Source organism: Sceloporus undulatus, chromosome 6 (genome assembly GCF_019175285.1).
Source record: "Sceloporus undulatus isolate JIND9_A2432 ecotype Alabama chromosome 6, SceUnd_v1.1, whole genome shotgun sequence".
NCBI lineage: Eukaryota > Metazoa > Chordata > Lepidosauria > Squamata > Phrynosomatidae > Sceloporus > Sceloporus undulatus.
In genome coordinates, this window is record NC_056527.1 from 128,363,708 (window position 1) to 128,381,771 (window position 18,064).

At 43.2% G+C, this 18,064-nt stretch overlaps 1 protein-coding gene across 1 annotated transcript; it reads left to right on the forward strand.

Moving 5' to 3' along the window:
- Nucleotides 1–234: 234 nt before the first annotated feature.
- Nucleotides 235–11,303, forward strand: DUSP26 (dual specificity phosphatase 26). Its single transcript, XM_042477639.1, has 4 exons — nucleotides 235–477; nucleotides 8,292–8,574; nucleotides 9,552–9,766; nucleotides 10,699–11,303. Exons 2-4 carry the CDS (start codon nucleotides 8,396–8,398, stop codon nucleotides 10,896–10,898), a joined length of 594 nt encoding a protein of 197 aa, XP_042333573.1. The 5' UTR covers nucleotides 235–477; nucleotides 8,292–8,395; the 3' UTR covers nucleotides 10,899–11,303.
- The last annotated feature ends 6,761 nt before the right edge of the window (nucleotides 11,304–18,064 follow it).

The window sequence follows — 18,064 nt, forward strand, 5'->3', positions numbered from 1 at the left end:
CGAATTTGCTCCTTGGGGATTGTCCGCTGACCACTCCTGCTCTGGATGATGAGCATTAGTACATTCGCATGAATTAATACAGAGATCCAAGAGGAAAAGCTGGGCTCTGAGCTTCTGTCCTGGAGCACAGGTGGCCACCTTATGCGTCTGCCTCCCGTGCACACCAATGCGAATGTGCATGTGTACGTTATGTATTGAGGTGGCGTGTGTTTACACGTGCCTCTGTCAGGCTGGCTCTCTCTTCTCAGCTCCTCTACTCTTTCGCCCATTCACTGTCTGTTAGGAAACAAATCTGCCCCTGGACATGCCAGGGCTTAAAATAGATGTTGAGACAGCAGCATTTTTCCCTCCTTCAGCAGCAACAGCGTCAGTAGCAGCAACAGAAGCAGCAACAAGGAGAGTGGGCGAGAGGGAGATGGCCGACTAGCTCAGACACCAGCCTCCATCCCAGCTGAGAAAATCACAGCCTTGATAAAGGTAAAGTAATGAGGCAGGCTGTCTCTTTTGTCCCTGCCTCTCGGTGCACAGCCATCGCTCGACACAGAGCATGTGGCTCTGCTCTTGCTCCTGCACCATGGTAGCAGCAGCAGCAGCACCTAAGCTGATCTCTATCCTCCATCTCTGAAAGCAGCCAGGGGAAGCAGATAGCTTTCCTGTGTTTTGGGGGGGTGGGAGGTGGAGGATGGGGTTTGTGGCTGAACCTTAACAGAATTGGTGTTTGCTGGGGGTAGCGGGGAGGAGGTCTGAAGCTGGGTTACTATTAAGTGTAATATTTACCTTCCTGCTAACAAACTTGATCCCAACAGCACGACAAAAGGATCTGGAAAAAAGAACCTGGATTTAGCTTGACGTATGTAGGTGGGTGGGATTTCTGTGGGTCATGTTTATCTTCAGGAGATCCCCCTAATCTTGAAGAACTATATCTTGTTCCCAAACATCATCACCTCACAGAGCTTAATGGGCATCTTTTCCTTTCAAAGCACATCAGAACTCTGTTGAGCTCCACATTTTTGAGATACTTGTTGGTGCAAGAACCATTGTAACTTGGCAAGGGGACAAAAATCGGATAGAGGATTAAGGAAGAAGGGTTATTCTATGCAAAACCTATTGCAAAACCTACCTCACCTTTAGGTTAAACTGGAGACCCTGGGCAAGACGAATTTTCAGCATCTGTAGAGTAGGAATAATAATGGCCGCTCATGCGCAGTTGTTGTGAAGAGGGATAAAATGAGGAGTATATTGTGTTTTGCGTGTAGGAAACTCTGTGCAAAAGGTTGATAGCAAGACAGTGATACAGGATGAGAACATGGCTCCTTTTGCTCATAAAATGTGGCCGGAAGAATGGGAAGTGAAGTAGGGGCAACAACAGGCAGAAACCCATTCTGTACCTCTTTCCTAGTTTCCACTGGGAGCACTGAAATAAGATTGAATTGCATGCAACATCACACAGGATGAAAAAGCTCTTCCATATATTCTGACTAGGACTGGGCTAGGAAACACAGCATATATACTCAATCTCAGTTCCAAACTGGAAGCCTGCCTCCCCCTCTATCATATTTGACTCCCCCAGCTTCCAACAGGCAATCTTTTCTCAATAAAACAGTCTGGCTGCAAAAAATACTGGCCAAAATAGACATTTTACAGTCCTGATTAATCCTCTGTCATCGCATTTTTTTCAGATGCTTTCCAAATGTCCCAATTTCTCTCTCTTTTTCTCACTTTCGCTTTTGTTGTCAGTTTACTTCAGTTGCTGCAAAGTGAGTTCAAAATACAAAAATAGTTTACATTCCATTAACTCAGCAAAGGGAAAGAAAGAGGAGTGAGCAGGATTTTCCCCTTCCCAGTAGACAAGGACTAAAGCAAACTGCTGCAGCCTCTCCTAGTTTGTGTGCTCTTCCTCATTAATAACTTCTGCCATCTTGCCCACATTCTGATGTTGCCTGACCACAAGTGTTCTGGTTTTCATCTGAAAAATGTTGGAAGGTATGCTGTTTAAAGCTATTTAGAGCTTTTGATAACTGAAAGATCAAAGGATATGGGGAGCCAAAGTGTGTTAGGCACGTTACAGACCGCCTGAAAGGGGCGGTCTGCCGGCGCCGCCAGTTGCTGCGTCCGGGAACCGCAGCGGCCAAACCATGCAATTCCCAGACACAGCAAAAAAGAAGCCTGAAAATGGCGCTTCTTTCTGCGCCCCAGAAGTGGCGCTGCGAGGCGCTAGTCGCACACTCGCAGCATCACTTCCACTGCACAATGTCCGGATGCTACACGTCCATGACATCAAGATGGCAGCGCCTGTGTGGAAGGGCACCACCATTTTGTAGGTGCTCAGCACATACTAGGGTTGAGGGGCATCTAGAATAGATGCCCCTTTCTAACCCTAATATGCCCCTTCCTAATCCTAGTATGCGCAGAGCGCATACTTTCAGCACGTGTGTAACGTGCCATAGTTTACAGGCTAATCAGGGAATTACCATGTTGTGGTTCATTTCTTTTTTATTCCATTTTAAATTCTTGCCCTTCTAGTGAACTCACTAGTTAGTCCTAGGCAAGTTTTCTCTGAGCTTTGGCCTCACACAATAAGATATATTTGCATCAATTTACCTATAGGGTTGTAATATGGATTATGACAAATTAATATATAGAGCACTTTTTGAACAGTCAATAGCACTGTATAAATGTGCTGAAAGTGGAGGCTTTATTAAGAGGCCATGCCTTAGGTCTAGGACATTAGACTTGCTGCATATTAGTTCTTGGTTGCCGTGGTCAAAACTACATTATGGAATGATCTGTCTTTGCCTACATAAATATTTTAAATTTTAATGCTGGTCATAAAAGTAGTCCTTGGAAATAGACCATGCTGAGTCTGGTGGGGCTCAATTTCTAGTGAGCATGCTTAAGACTGCAGCTACACTCTAATGCTAATCTATATTGTATAATTCCCATGGCAGTGAAGCGTTTGCCATTCATCCTTTTCATGCATCAAGCAAGTGTGGTCCTATCTCACACAGAACAAGGTCCAGGATTGTGCCATCCTTCCCTTCCCTCTGACAAAAACAATCCATCCCTTCCCTTGCAGCACATTACGCAGGAAGAGAAAGCATGTCAGACAGAAAGAGAAGGCTACCAAGAAGTGAGTGACAGAAGGAGCAGAGAATCTGATCTCTTGCCATTTTTTATTTTGGCACTACCTACTGTCTTTGGCTTTGGTCTCACACACTGCCAGCACATGGTCCCAAAACAGATAAGAGATTGTCCACCATTCCTGGAATAAACTGAGAGCAGATAAAGGAAGCTATAAGAAACCCCCAACCCTTTTTAAAACTGATAACCTTCCTAGTCTTTGGCTGTTAGTGACTGCTAGGTATACACAGTCCTCATGCATGCATAGTCCTCAATTTAACTCCACCATAGTCCTCATCAGCTCCCAAGTCCAGAGGCTAAACCCTGAGACTAAGGAGTGGGCCCTTGTGACTGTACCTATGAAAGTCACAGGTGCATGTATTGGGAAGCAGAACTACTTCTATGTCAATTCATGGGGAAATGGGCATGGCAGCTATCCAGCTAAATGGACCCAGAATCTAGGACCATTTCATACTACACCGTTGTATTGTCCCATTTTAATTGCCGTGGCAACATCCTATGGAATCCTAGGATCTACAGTTCAAGGAAGAATACTCAGAATTGTCAACCAGAGAGGTCTGGTACCTCACCAAATTAAAAACCCCAGAATTCGATAGGATGTTACTATGGCAGGTAAAGTGGCATCATAGTGCCCGCCAACATTTCACATATGAAAACCAAGGCGCATATAGCTGAGCAATATCAGAGTCTACAGGAAAAGGAAGATTCCACATCCTGTCCTTCCCCTTGCTAAATTCACAGACTGCAGGATACTTTTGCACTTTGAACTCCATTTGCTGGAACTGAAGTAAGTAGGGACTAGGAACCAAAGTAGGAAGATAAAGAGAAACTGGGAAAGAAGCTGAAAAAGTGGGATGAGAGAGGCTTAACTGGGAAGGTCATTGCTCAGTCATGATAGCTGGTGGCTATGAAGTCCTATAATTGTTTAGTGTGAAAGGGCCTTGATAAAACTTAGCTAACCAAGTAATAAGGCAACACAGAACTTGGGGGAGAGGAAACAATTGGGGGACAACTGGGCAGGCAGGGCCCGTATCCCAGATGGCCTCATCTAAAACATTCATAACACCTGGGGAGTTTTTGGAGGATCTGTGCTGCTTCTGGGTCTTGTGAAAGGCTCAATATCAGTCTTTGGGGAGTACTCCCTCCCCCAGCACTGCATTGATGCTGCCAGGGGTTGTAAAACAAGAACGCTCACAAGCTGAGATGCCGGCACTCCACTTTGCCCAAAATGGCATAATGAGCCCATGTGCATGCATCTGCTGTCTCTCTCCCCATCCTGGCTTTTTGGTGCATAGCACACATACAAACATCTGATCGCTGAACTCGAGCACCAGCTGAGGATCACTCGAGATGCATCTGCTGGATTTAAAAATATCTTGTGTACAAAAACACATCTTTCTCCTTTTTTCCATGCTTCTGACTCTGAGGTTTGTTGCCCCACGTGGGAAACTCAGAATAGCATAACCGTTCCCTGAGACTTCAGCTGGCACTCTAAGATCTAGCAATACTTGTTTACATTGGGCTATTTTGTGTTTGTTCTTAAGTCTTAAATGAATATACTTCTGTATAACTAAGGGAACATATGTTCAGGTGGCAGTAGCATAAACTGACTGAGGCAAGGTATTTTACAAAAGGTTTCAAGGCACTACATCATTTCTATTAATTCAGTGGGGGTATGTTTGTGTATGCATGGATGTTAGTGTGCTGGTGTATTGCGAATGAGGAGTTCAGAAGAAAGTGTTAACAACAGGGGCTCAGACATCCCCATACCCTGCAATTGTCCCAAATTGGCACGAACACTCATGATTAATCCTCTGCCATCCCACTCTTTCATCTGCTTTTAACATGTCCCAATTTCTCCCTCATCCCATTTTCCTCCTTTGCCCTCAGCTCACTTCAGTTGCTGAAATATGAGTTCAAGTACTTTTCACTCCATTCATTCGGTGGTAAGGGAAGAAATCTTGTCCTTCCTAGTAGGCTCACAAAAAGCAAACCACAACAGCCTCTCTTGCCTTGTGTATTCTCATGAATAACTTTGGCCTTTTGAAGTACACTCTTAGCCATACATGTTCCAGATTTCATCTGTGAAGCAGTGTGTTTCCCTACCAAACAAGACATTCACTAAGACTAACTAAAGGGTTGCCACCAGAAACTGAAATGTTGCCACCCAAAATGCCACCAGAAACAAGACATTCACTGAAACCAGACCCTTACTATGCAACAGATTGTGTGCATTGCATGAAGAAGATACCATGTGGCACCTCCAGTTAAAAGAAAAATGAAGGCAAACCTGCAAGAGAAAAGGAACAACTATTCCCAATCAGAGTTAAGATTTCTAGGTTTGATGAACAAATAGCCAGACCCAATGTAAGACAGATTCCTGTGTTCCTGACCTAAAATACTGCTGAGATATAGCTGAGACGTTCAAACCCTCCTAAAATAGATCCATGCCTATGCCGACATCTTCAGACTGTTTCAATTTTTAAAAATGTATTAGATTGACAATGTTCCTCAAACTGATTCTTGGAGGAAGAGAGCTGGGAAGAACTGAGCTTGGAAAAGTTAATGTTTGGACCACAACTACCAGAGTATTCCAGCCAACTTGGCACCTAGCTGTGCTGGCTGGAGGGTACTGGAACTTGTAGTCTGAAAAGGTAACTCAGCCAAGGTCTAAGAAAAAGACATATTTAATTCCCTCCAATGTTCAGAGCAGAAAAACGTAGCAACAGTAAGGAACGCAAGGCCAGGGTTGAGTGAGTGAGGAGAAAATTGGATAGTGTTAGCACTCGCAACAAAAATCTTCAGCTTCTTTATGATGAAGTGGCCTCTATGCATAATTACTACACTATGAACTCCATCATGTCCAGCTGTGTGGAGGTTGTGGTTACTCAGTAGTGACAAAACAAAACATTGCACATTCTCCTTTGTGATGACTCCTTACATTCTAAGGCACTGGAAGCAGACTGGGCTGTGGTTCTGGTGAGTTTGGATTCACAGATTGTACTTCAAATTCCCCTAAAGGAAAACAATGAGTTCAGTTTAGTGATCCTGAGAAAAACTTGTTATACAGGACCCTGCCTTATACTAGAAGGTCAAAGTATTTGTCCTTCTAGTCCATGTGGTCTACCTAAACTGATAGTGGCTTTCCAAGTTCTCAAGCGGTATTGTCCTTCTCCCCACTTGCTACTGGATCCTTTTGACCTGGAGCTGTCCTGAATGGGGCTCATGACCTTCTGCCTGCAGGACATGTGCCTTGCCTCTTGCCACTGAAAATTTTGCACCAGATATGAGAGCCCAAGGGGATCTCCTTTTCTCCCCAAAATGTAATGAGGATCCTTGGAAAACTTGGCAGTTTCTTTAGAGAGAAATCAGAGCTGCCATGTAGATGTTGTGAGAGAGCCCAAGGGAAGCTCTTTTTTCTCTGTGGCATATAATGGGGTCAGCGCCAGAGGGAAAATATCTTGATTTTCTTTATCTCCCTTGGTTCCTGGCTCTCTGTCCAAAGCGCCTTGCACCTGCCAGCTCTTCTCATTACTATTCTAGCCTTGGCAGTCCCTGAACTGGCAGAGCTGTGCTGGCAAAACATTGTTTTGAAGGAAAGCAGCAACTGAGCTCGCCCGGATTGGTTAGGTTTTGCCAGCTCAAAAGCTGAGAAAAAGCAATCTGCCCTTTTTTCTTTGCGCATGTTAATTTGTGGAAACACATACAAAATGTTTAAAGGCCCATTGATTAGCCCCGGAGTGGAGTTTGGGCCGGGCTTTGTTTGTTTTGAGCAGAAAATGGCGTTAACAGCATCCAAATAGACTAGCAATTCTGTAAGCAGTAAAAATGTCCAAAAAAAGCCCAGGAGAATCAGACAGACAGACTGAAAGTTGCAGGTCCTAGGGACCCCTGACTGCATTTTAATCATCTTGGACTGATCAGTCATTATAACAATGTGCTCTCTTTCCATGTTGCAAGCAGTATTTAGTTGAGCACTGTGAGGTGTGGCCTACACCATACAATTAGAAAAATTTAGCATTGTAAATCTAGTTGACATCAAGGTCTCAGAACAAATTCACTTCTGCTAGACTCAACCCAAAGCTTGAAATAGTACTTCTAAAGGTAAGTAGTTCCAGTTACCTTTGCAAAGCACCCTCCGACAAAGGAGTTACTAATAGCAGGTTAAGCAATTAAAAATGATTTTGTAAGTAAACTAATGTAAATTACAGTTGATTGGTCACATTAATCTTTTGCACCAGAAACAACAAAGCATCAGAATGTTTTATATCTGTTGAAAAATAGAAAAATATGGAGGGGAGATGGAACAGCTTGTTGGAAGAAGGCATGGTTAGATGGTTGGAACTGGAGCACTCCTAGGAATACATGACAATATACTGGAACAGTTTATTGCAGATCCAACTTAAAATGAAATAGCAGCACCAACAGTTGAAGACTTGTATGGCAAAAAGGCAACTAGGTCACAATGCAGCATGCACAGAGACTTTCTTTAAGTTATAGGGGAGAGAGAACTATTTCTAGCTCTTGGTAGCAGTAAAAAGAATCTAGCCCTTAGCAAGTAATCTGAACCAGAAGTAATAGATAACCAGGAAGACTTAAGTATCTAATCTCCTCTTGGACTTCCTAATCGGAACCACTTGTTTAATACTGTATATAAAATGTTACTCTTGAACTTTACTTCCTTGGCCTCATTCCCACTACCTTTTAAATCGGATTGTGAACCAGTTTGAATGACCCTAGTTCCCACTTAATCCGAATCGCTGAAGTAATTCCGAGAGGAGGGCCATGAGCTAGACCCGTTTAACCTGTGTCTTTTTGACACCAATTTTTTCCACTTCTTCTTTGATCAATCAAATCTGCGCAAGTGTGAACCACATGCGGATCAGAATCGACTGAAATTTGCCCTTTGTCCAGCTGTAGTTGGCCAGCGTGAGTGTTGGGAGGGAGGTTGTTCCATGATAATCATTTGGCTTAAGTGAACTAATCCTGACCTTTAATTCAATGCCTTGGATCCAAAGTGCACTGTCTCTTGCTTCAGCCTTTCTCTTCCATTTGTTGCAGGCCCTCAGTGGAGACACTGCACCGTTCTCTTCTCAGAGGATGCTGGTGCTGAGGCAGTTTGGCTAATATTCTTTCTGCCTCTCTTTCAGCTTAGAAACCGACCGTGGGTGGTAGTCGCAGTAGAAGCTGTATCCCGGCCCCAGCCCAGCCCCCTCAAGAGGCCCGGGATGCAAGGGTGGGCTTGGTGGCACAAATGGCTTTCATGTCCCGGTTCTCCAGGAATGGATCCAGAGCTCCTGTCCAGAGGATCCATGATGACACAGTTAGCCACCCCATCCTCAGTGTCTTTGAGCTGGAAAGATTACTCTACACGGGAAAGACAGCCTGTAACCATGCTGATGAGGTCTGGCCAGGACTCTACCTGGGAGATCAGTAAGTACAAACCAAGATATTGGAGTCAAGTCCTTCTGTCATAGGCTAGGGTGAGGAGAAAGGGTAGTGCTACTATAGCTATACTGGTGTACAAGTCCATGATGACTGAGAGCCATGATGTATGGCCTCAGTCCTTAGTCCTTGGCTTTAAACCAAAATGAAGAGCCTTCACCTGATACCCTGCAATCATTCTGATTTGGTGGGCACAGTCCCAATTAATCCTTTGCCACCCTACTTTTCCAGCTGCTTTTTAAAATGTCCTAGTTTCTGTTTACTCCTCCCGCCTTCCCCCATTGTCTTCAGCTTACTTCAATTGCAGCAAACTGTTTTCAAAGTGCAAATGTAACTGGCTCTCAATTAAATAAATGGGGGGAGATTAGGTGAGTGGTTAGAATCTTGCTTTTCCTGGTATACTTAGGGAAGCTTTTTCATCTTGACAATATCCTGATGCTGCTTGGCCACATCTGTGAAATCTTGGAGGCCAAGATCCCCATACCCATTTCCCAAAGGAGTATCAAAAATGTAGGCAACTCTATGGATGTTCCATATCAATTTACTACACGCTTAGAAATGTATGACTTTTTGACCCCAAAGTGCACCCATGTTCATGTTCTGTATGGCATGTGCATATCAAGTAAAACATTTTTTAAAAAATAAATCTTAGTGAGCTCATTTTCTACACATCCCTGATTAATATCATGCAGTTTGGCCCTTCAAGGCACAGCTGTGCAAAAGTAAATCCAAGTGGAGGATAAATGGATCATGGCAAGGAGAAGATATCTTCTGGACCGTGGCATCTGTGCCTATGCATCACATGATAGGAAGGGCCAGGAAAAAAACACCAAAAATAAACATGATAGCCTAACACCCACATATTCTGTCTGGGGAGATGGTTCAAGATGAGAGAAGGGTGGAGAGTAATACACATAAGGTTGGTTAATGAATCTCCACTGTTTTTTGTTTTCTGCCCTACACAGAGATATAGCAGCCAACCGTCGTGAGCTGGCACGCCTGCAGATCACTCACATACTCAATGCTTCACACAGCAAGTGGCGAGGAGGTGCTGATTACTATGAGGGCACCGGCATTTGCTACATGGGCATTGAAGCCCATGACTCTCCCACCTTTGACATGAGCCCCTATTTTGAGCCCGCAGCTGACTTCATCCAGAAGGCACTGAGCAGGAGTGGAGGTGAGTCTGTAACAGAAGGTTTCCACCCATTGCACATGTAAAGGGTAGCAGAAGACATGGGTCACAAAGGCAGTGTCTATTTGCATTTCTGCAGCCAAGAATATACTGCATCTACCATCCTCCCAGATCTCCAGCATGTATGGAGCATATCAGGAGAGCAAGATCTGCCCTTTTCTCCTGTCTGCCTCTGCCTCTGAATGGCTGCTTCTACCTTCATGTGTTCAATCATGAGAGAGCATCTAGGATTTGCAGATTTAAAAATGAACGGGGCTCCTGCACCTTTAATGGTTGTGTAGAAAAGGCAATTTCAACAGGTGTTGCTTTCATGCAACCAGGTAACAAGCAATTCCTGCTGAAATGACCACTAAGCATAACAGGATCCCTCTCCAGTTTTCACTCTGGCAACCCTACCTCTGATGCAGCTTTGCAAGGCATTATGCAAGGAGTTACCTCCTTGTGCAACAACCTTTAATTTGCTTAGTTTAACTTAACTTACATTTCAATACCAACTTGCACAACAAATTTTTAAGAATTTATGCATGCATAGAGATTCGGTATGGTGTAGTGGTTCAGGTGTTGGACTGGAACGCTGGAGACCAGGGTTTGAATCCCAGTTCAACCATGGAAACCCACTGGGTGATCTTGGATGAGCCATACTCTCTCGGCTTCAGAGGATGGCAATGGCAAAAAACCCTCTGAAGAAAGTTGCCAAGAAAACCCCATGATAGGATTGCCTTACGGTCACCATAAGTTGGAAATTACTTGAAGGCACACAACAACAATAATGTATGCATAACTCCAAGTTATTCTACCATGAAAGTGGCATTCTGGAAGAAAGGTTGGTGAGGTGCAAACTTCAAAAACATATCACCATCAGATCCTGAAATGACAGCTGATTTCCGATAACAACATTCCCTCCATTCTCTCCACAGGAAGGATCCTGGTTCACTGCGCAGTGGGGGTGAGCAGATCAGCCACACTGGTCCTTGCCTACCTCATGATTTACCACCGACTAACCTTGGTGGAGGCCATAAAGACCGTCAAGGACCACAGGGGCATCATACCCAACCGAGGTTTCCTTCGCCAGCTGGCCGCCTTGGACAATTCCCTCAGGCTGAAGCAGAAACCATGAGCAGATGGGTTGTACAAAAATAATCTGTTGGCAGGCCTGAGGCAATTCTGGGTCACCTTTCAGGCTGTGACATCCCTGAACTTCCACTGTTCCTGTACTACAGAAGTCCAACAATAAGGCCTACAAGGCCATCATCCTCAAACGTTCTGTCAGAGTGTCAGCTAGAGGTGAACAAGCTCAGGTTTTCTGAGGTTTTCCTCCCTCCCTCCTTTCTTACTGGCTTTCAGAAGCCATAAAATGGGATTCTTCTAGATGACAAATCCCAACAACAGACAGAGCTTTAAGCTGCCCTAGTTCCCTTAGAGTGATGTGTGATGTGGCCTCTTGCTTGCTTGTCACCTGTATTGAAGAGCTTGGGTAGCTTCCTAATGTATTTTAACAGTGAGAATAAAATCTTGCAGTGAAGTGCTTCAGAGTATCTTTTCATTCTTTTAAAGCAAATGCTGGGTAGTTATAGGGCAGGAAAAGAATAGGGTTGGCAGTTGATAGCAGGGTCCAAGTACTACTTTCTCTGAGCTGTGTATATTTATCTCTCACTTCATTTCCCGAGGATAAGCCATCATAAATTCCTTCCACCATTCAAAATTGGGTAATTCAGTCTGAAACTGGAGGCTCATGTAGAAAGAGAAGCTACCTAACAAATGTAACCCTTTGAGAACAACAGAAGCAGTTTCTAGAAATAGGTAGACACCTTAAGCTTTGAGGTAAGCGCTTTAAAATGGTTCAGTCACCAACAGCTTTGATTCAGAATAATAGCCTCCAACATTTCGCAGAGGAAAACCAGGATGCATTTGGCCAAGCAACATTAGAGAGCAGTCAAGATGGAAAAGTTCTTAAGGAGAAAGGACACACAAGTTAAGAGAAGCTGCAGCAGTTTGCTTTTCCCTTACAGAAAAGGGCAATATTACATCTCCTCCCTTCTCTCCTTGCTGAGTAAATTGGGTGCAAATTGCTTTTACAATGTGTCCTAATGTTGCAAAAAAAAACACCTGAGAACAAAGAGGGAAATGGGAAGAGAAGAGAGAAACTGGGTAATTTGAAAAGCAGCTGAAAAAGTGGGAAGACAGAAGATTAATAGGGCATTTCCCTGCTGAATTAGGACAGTTGGAAAATATGCAGAATGGACAAGATCTGCCTATGGAGATCTTCTGATCTGTGCTTTGCTGTCACATACCTCAAACCCAGAAACAGTGTGCCAATCTTTTTTTTTCTTCCTTTATCCACATGGATAAATATTCTAATTCTCCAAAGTCACATTCTGTTGCAGAATTCACATAAAACCCTAGACATACAATAATTGTTATTACTGCTACCATCATTATCATTATCATCATCACTGACCATCATCACCTTTTATAGCCCACAATCTTTTCCTCTGGACCAGACTTCAAGGCAACTTGCAACGTTAAAGCAAATACAGTATCCATAAGAACATAGAAAAGATGCTCATTAAAATGTAATTGAACAGTCTATAACATTAAAAAACAATTGAAAACATTGGTTAGAAAAATTAAAAAGATAAGAAGCAGTTAAAAAGCAGTATGGCACACTATTAAAAGGCACATTATTAACGACAGCAAAGGGGGGGTCAATCAAGGTTCCATCTACATTGTGCAATTATAGCACTATTACTCCACATTAACTGCCATGATTCTATCCATAACCACCACTTTGTATTGTGCCTAGAAATAGTAGTCAATAGAGCTGTTGTAACAGTGGACATGTGTTCCTTGTAACCAGGCTGGGTCAACAGCCTGGATACAACTCTTTGGGCCAGATGAAATTTCTGAATGCCTTTCCAAGGCAGCCACATGTAGAGCACTTTAAAGTAATCCAAACGGAATGTAACTAAGGCACCATAGCCAAATCAGACATTTCCAGGAGGGGGCACAGCTGGTGTGCTAGTTTTAACTGTATACATTTACTACTGGCCATATCAGAAGTCTGGGCATCCAGTCTGAATCCAGGAGTGTATCCAAATTGACAGGGAAAATATAACTGGACCAGCACAAGCTGAATCTATTTCCCATGTCTATCTTTCAACTCATCTGGAGCACTTCTGTTTTGTCTGGATTAAGCTTCAGTTAAGCCCTCATCAAATCCATTACTGGTGCCAGGTATTGGTTTAGTACTGAAAAGAGAGTCGAGTGTTATCACCATCCTACTAATACCGAATGCCCAATCTCCAGACCACATCACCCATTTATATGGGATCTAAATCAACATATAGATGCTAAATAACATGGGATACTAAATGGGATTCCAAGGGTCAATGCTATCAAAAGCCACCAAGATGCCAGAGTCCATATAAGTCATTCACCAAGGTGAACGAAGACATCTCTGCCCCATAACCAGTTCCGAAGCCATATTGAAATGTATCTAGATAATCCATCTCATTCAGTGGCTTTAGAGCTGGGACCCCACTACATGTACCATTACTTTGCCCACAAATGAAATGTTGGAAACTGGCCAATGATTATGTGGCACAATGGGATTCAAAGAGGGTTTCTTCAGCAAATGTCTTACAACTTCCTCTTTGGGGCATGTTGGAACCCCATCATGCAATAAAGAAGTACTGACCTCCCCTTTGACTACTTGGTCAATCATCTCCTTGTCTGACCTTTTTTATAACCCAAGAAGGGCAAGGATCTAGTAAAAACATGGGATCCCTCAGCTCTCCAAGGATCCTGTCCACATCCTCTGACTGTATAAAGTGAACAGTATTCATGATCGCTGGGCAAGCAAAGGCCAACATCCACTGGATCTGCATCAAATATAGTACCCAAGTCAACATGGACCCAAGCAATTTTATCACAAGGTGCTGTGCAAATTTTTCACTACTTGGGCTGCTGCTCCATTCTCTTCTTGGGGCCAGAGTATAATAGGTCCTTGGTTACTGGGATCAGTTATTTTTAATTTTAGCACTATTATGGAACAGGCCTACAAAAAGACCCCAGCTCATTTTCTATCAGACTTTTCCCAAGTTTTCTGCCAACATCACTCTCGTTTTGCTCTCACTTGCATTTCACCGTCATTCCTTCCAGCTCCCTACAAAACTGGATGGCTGAAATGGGGCACTGTGGAGTGATTGTGTCCGCTGCCCTGGTGATTTACCTTAACCCAGAAATCAAGTAGATTTTCAACAGAATTACCTACCCAAGGGACAGAAAAGTCCACAAGAGTCATCAAGAAACCATCTGGATCAATCAGCATGCTGGTGTGAACCAGAAGCTATGGGTCCAAGTGGGTCTAAATCCCACCAGCTATTGCTTTGTGCATAGGAAACAGCATTTGCTGCACAGGAAATAATACTTCTGCACAAGGAATACTCTTGTGCCAAAAACAATGTTTTCTCCACAATATGTGGTATATATGAATTTTGTGCAAAATAGGTCCTGCTCAGTAAGGTAATTTGAAGACTGTCTTGAAGCAGGAAGAAATTGCTCCAGTTATTTGTTGCTTCCTTCCAGAATAAAATTAGCAAAGAATTACATCTCTAGTTTTAAAAAGGGTTCCAGCTGATATACTTCAGAGCAGACACCAAGGGGCAGCAGAGTCTCAAGAAATAATCCCACAACTGGGACAGACAACTGCACTTGAGTTTCATCTTCCTTCTCACAGATGGGGTGGGTAATTGTGCTCCATTAGATGTCATTGGACTTTCCTGTAACTACCACCTCTCCTTATCCTGGGGGAATCTGACTAGGGGTACAAGGAATTGCAGTCAAAAAATACCAGGATTGCCAGTTTCATATCACTACCATAGATAATAGATAGAGGTTTAGCTGTCAGACTAGAGCAAGGGTAAGCAATCCATGGCCCAAGAACCACAAGCAGTGGGTTTTTTTACCCTTGGGGTAAAAATAATGTTCCAAAAATGCCCTCAAATTATCCCCAGGGGACAAAAATGCTCCAAGATGCTCCCTAGTGTAGAGGACATTTCCACCACATTTGGAATCCTTCTGGTCCCTCCTGGAGGCCAAACAGGACAAGATAGGCCTTTAAAAAGTTTGACTTGCATTTGTTTCTTGTCACATGTGACTGAGCAACATCAGAGTATGATCAAGATGGCAAAAGTTATTCATGAGAACAAAACAATGAATGTTGACTCTGGAGGCCAGAGTTCAAATCCCCACTCAGCCATGGAAACCCACTGAGTGTCCTTGGGCAAACCCTCTGAGCAAATATTGCCAAGAAAACAACCCATGATAGGTTTGCCTTAGGGCTGTTGTAATCGGAAATGACACGAAGACACACAACAACAAGACTCAGTCGAGAAAGCCATGGCCTGAGTTTGCAAGACCTGATCAGGGCTATTGATGACAAGGTTACCAGGAGGTCTCTCATTCATAGGGTTGCCATATTAAGCCAAAGTCAGCTTGATGGCCATGATGATAAACAATAACAAAACTGCCCTGAAACAAAATCCAGCAAGGAATGATATCTAAAGATTTTGCATATATAAATATGTGATTTCTTAGTGGCGCTCTAATCAGAGACTAAACCAAGCTGCTTGAGGCCTCCATATGGTTCTTATTATGTGCCATAAAGCACATGCCACTCCCCTCAGCCACACAGAGAGGTTTCAGGAAACTTAAGTAGCTGTTTCCTTGAATGGCTGGGCAGCTGTCTGTCTGGCCCTCACCAGTATGCAAACAATAGAGGATCATCTGACTCTTGTGAAAAGTACTGTGTTCAGGCTGCATGGTGGGGTTAAATGCTTGCAAGCACCTGCCTTGTGTCTGGGACTGGTTTTTCATCTTAGACAAACTCTGTGGTTGGCATGGTGCCTTCCAGGCCACTGGGGAGCACTTCTAAGAAGCCTGCCAGTTCCTTTGTCATGAAAAGAGGTCTCTTATCATCTCCCCCAACTTTTCTTTTCTTTTTTTCTTTTATTTCTTTCATTCTTTTTCCTTTTCTTTGTTATTTTGTTTTTGATAAGTGTGAAACAAGACCTAGGGTGACACTTATGTATTAAAATACCTGACCAGTCCAAAGTATAAGTGCCCCCTACAATTCCCAGGTTAAGGAGGCAGTAGAACCTGGAAGATACACACACACACACACACACACACACACACACATATCTCTTGTTGTTTTGTGCTTTCAAGTCATTTCTAACTTACAGTGACCCAAAGGCAAACCTATCAAAGGATTTCCTTGGCAGAACTTGTTCAGAAGGGGTTTGCCATTGCCTTCCTCTCAGAGTGTAACTTGATCAAAGTCATCCAGTGTGTTTCCATGTCTGATCAGGGATTCAAACTCTCGAACCCAGTATTCTAGTCCAACATTCAGGCCACTACACCAATTGACTTCTCAAATCTCCCATCAGGATGATTATTAGAGAATTCTGGGGATGCAGTGAAAACACAAAGGGGAGGGGGAGAATTCTTCCATAGACTTCCATAACTGTACATTACTCCTACTCATGTCTGAAATAAATTATAGGGACATATGCCTGCTGTGGACACACAAGTGGAGACTGTGGGTGGGAGAGGAGAAGCCCTTACTCCGGGGCTGAGATTCAGGCAGCCCTTATTGAGCTACACATCCTAGCAGCCCAATTATACTTCTAATGGTTGCACAGAAGAGGAAACGTCTGTAGATGTTGCTTGTTTCAGTCTATGCGACTAACAACACTGGCTGAAATTCCCTCTTCTACTCAACCATTAAAAGGGTACAGCAGCCCTCTCCAATGTTTACTAGGGCATTCCTAATGGAGTGGGTTTGGTTAGCTTCTCTGAGGCTCCACCAGACAGGCACTACTACATGAACTGGAAAAAAAGATGTAGAAAATACAGCACAAATAGTGCCATCTCCCAGCACATTTGTCCTGTCTGGATAAGCCTGCATTACCTGTAATGGCACCTGGTTTTTCAAAGGCAACTAAATGAGAAGTCTCATGCCTCATCAATGTTTAAGCTGGCATTTCAGTTTTTACAACCATTTCAACAGCTGACTGGGGAAATGGGTAGATCAGATCCAATTTACCAGTTCCCTATTTTTCCTTTCCACACTTTCTTTGCCTCTGTAAAATGAACATTGCTTTCAAGACATTGTTGTGTGTGTGTGTGTGTGTGTGTGTGTGTTGCCATCAAAGGGGGGAGATGAAAATATTGCCACAAGGAAAAACCAAAATGCATGTTTTTCCAGTATTTGTGATGATAACAATATTCATACACAGAAGGAGAGATAAGAAAGGCCTCCCACACAAGTGTCTGGAAAGAAGAGGTGTGTTTGTGTGTATATATAAACATAGTGTGTATTCCTCCTATGTTACAGCATAATCACTTATACATTTTTAGAGAGGTATGGAAAAGTTGGTTGATACTGAAAGCCAGGGTGATAAAGTAGCTAGAGTGTTGGATGCAGAGTCAGATCCACACTGAGGCACAAACTCAGTGGCGACCTTAAGCCAGGCATCATCATCATCATCATCATCATCATCATCATCATCATCATCATCATGGTTCTTTGTAACACTCTTTCCATCAAAGGGCGGAACATCAAACAATATACAATCAAAGCTGGTAAAACACAAGACTATAAAATGCTAAAATAATATACTAATATACTAAAACTACTCTTCTCAGTAACCTTAGGCACACTCAGCAACTCAGCAATCCAGAGAATTGAAAAGGAAGGTCTTCAGTCCATTTCAAAAGCAGGTAAGATGCTCCTCCAACAGGAAGTGCAAAGGAAGACTGTTCCAGAAATGCGCATCCAGATCATGAAAGGTTTGCAGCCTTTATAGAGTTGTACACATTAGTGGAACTGCCAATAGTAATCTCTTAACATAGTTTATTTCACAGATTTGATTGTGAGAGTAACCATATACATTGCCCAGAATTTCTTTACTAGACTGGTAAAGCACCATGGTGCTCTGGTTGGGTGTAAATACATCTCCCTAAACTGCAAATCCTATGATTCTATAGGTTGCAGCCATGACAGCTAAACTGGAATCACAGTATGTAGAGAGATCTTGTAGCGTTTTTGGGACTGACTGAAAGAAGTTGGCAGCAGGAGCTGCCAACTTCTTTCTTTCGGTCAGTCTCAAAAATGCTACAGGAACTCTCTACATACCAATTCTACAGACTAACTTTGAATAGAATCATAGTAGTATAGAAAGGGTCCAGGTTTTAGGAGGATTAAATGTGCAACCTCAG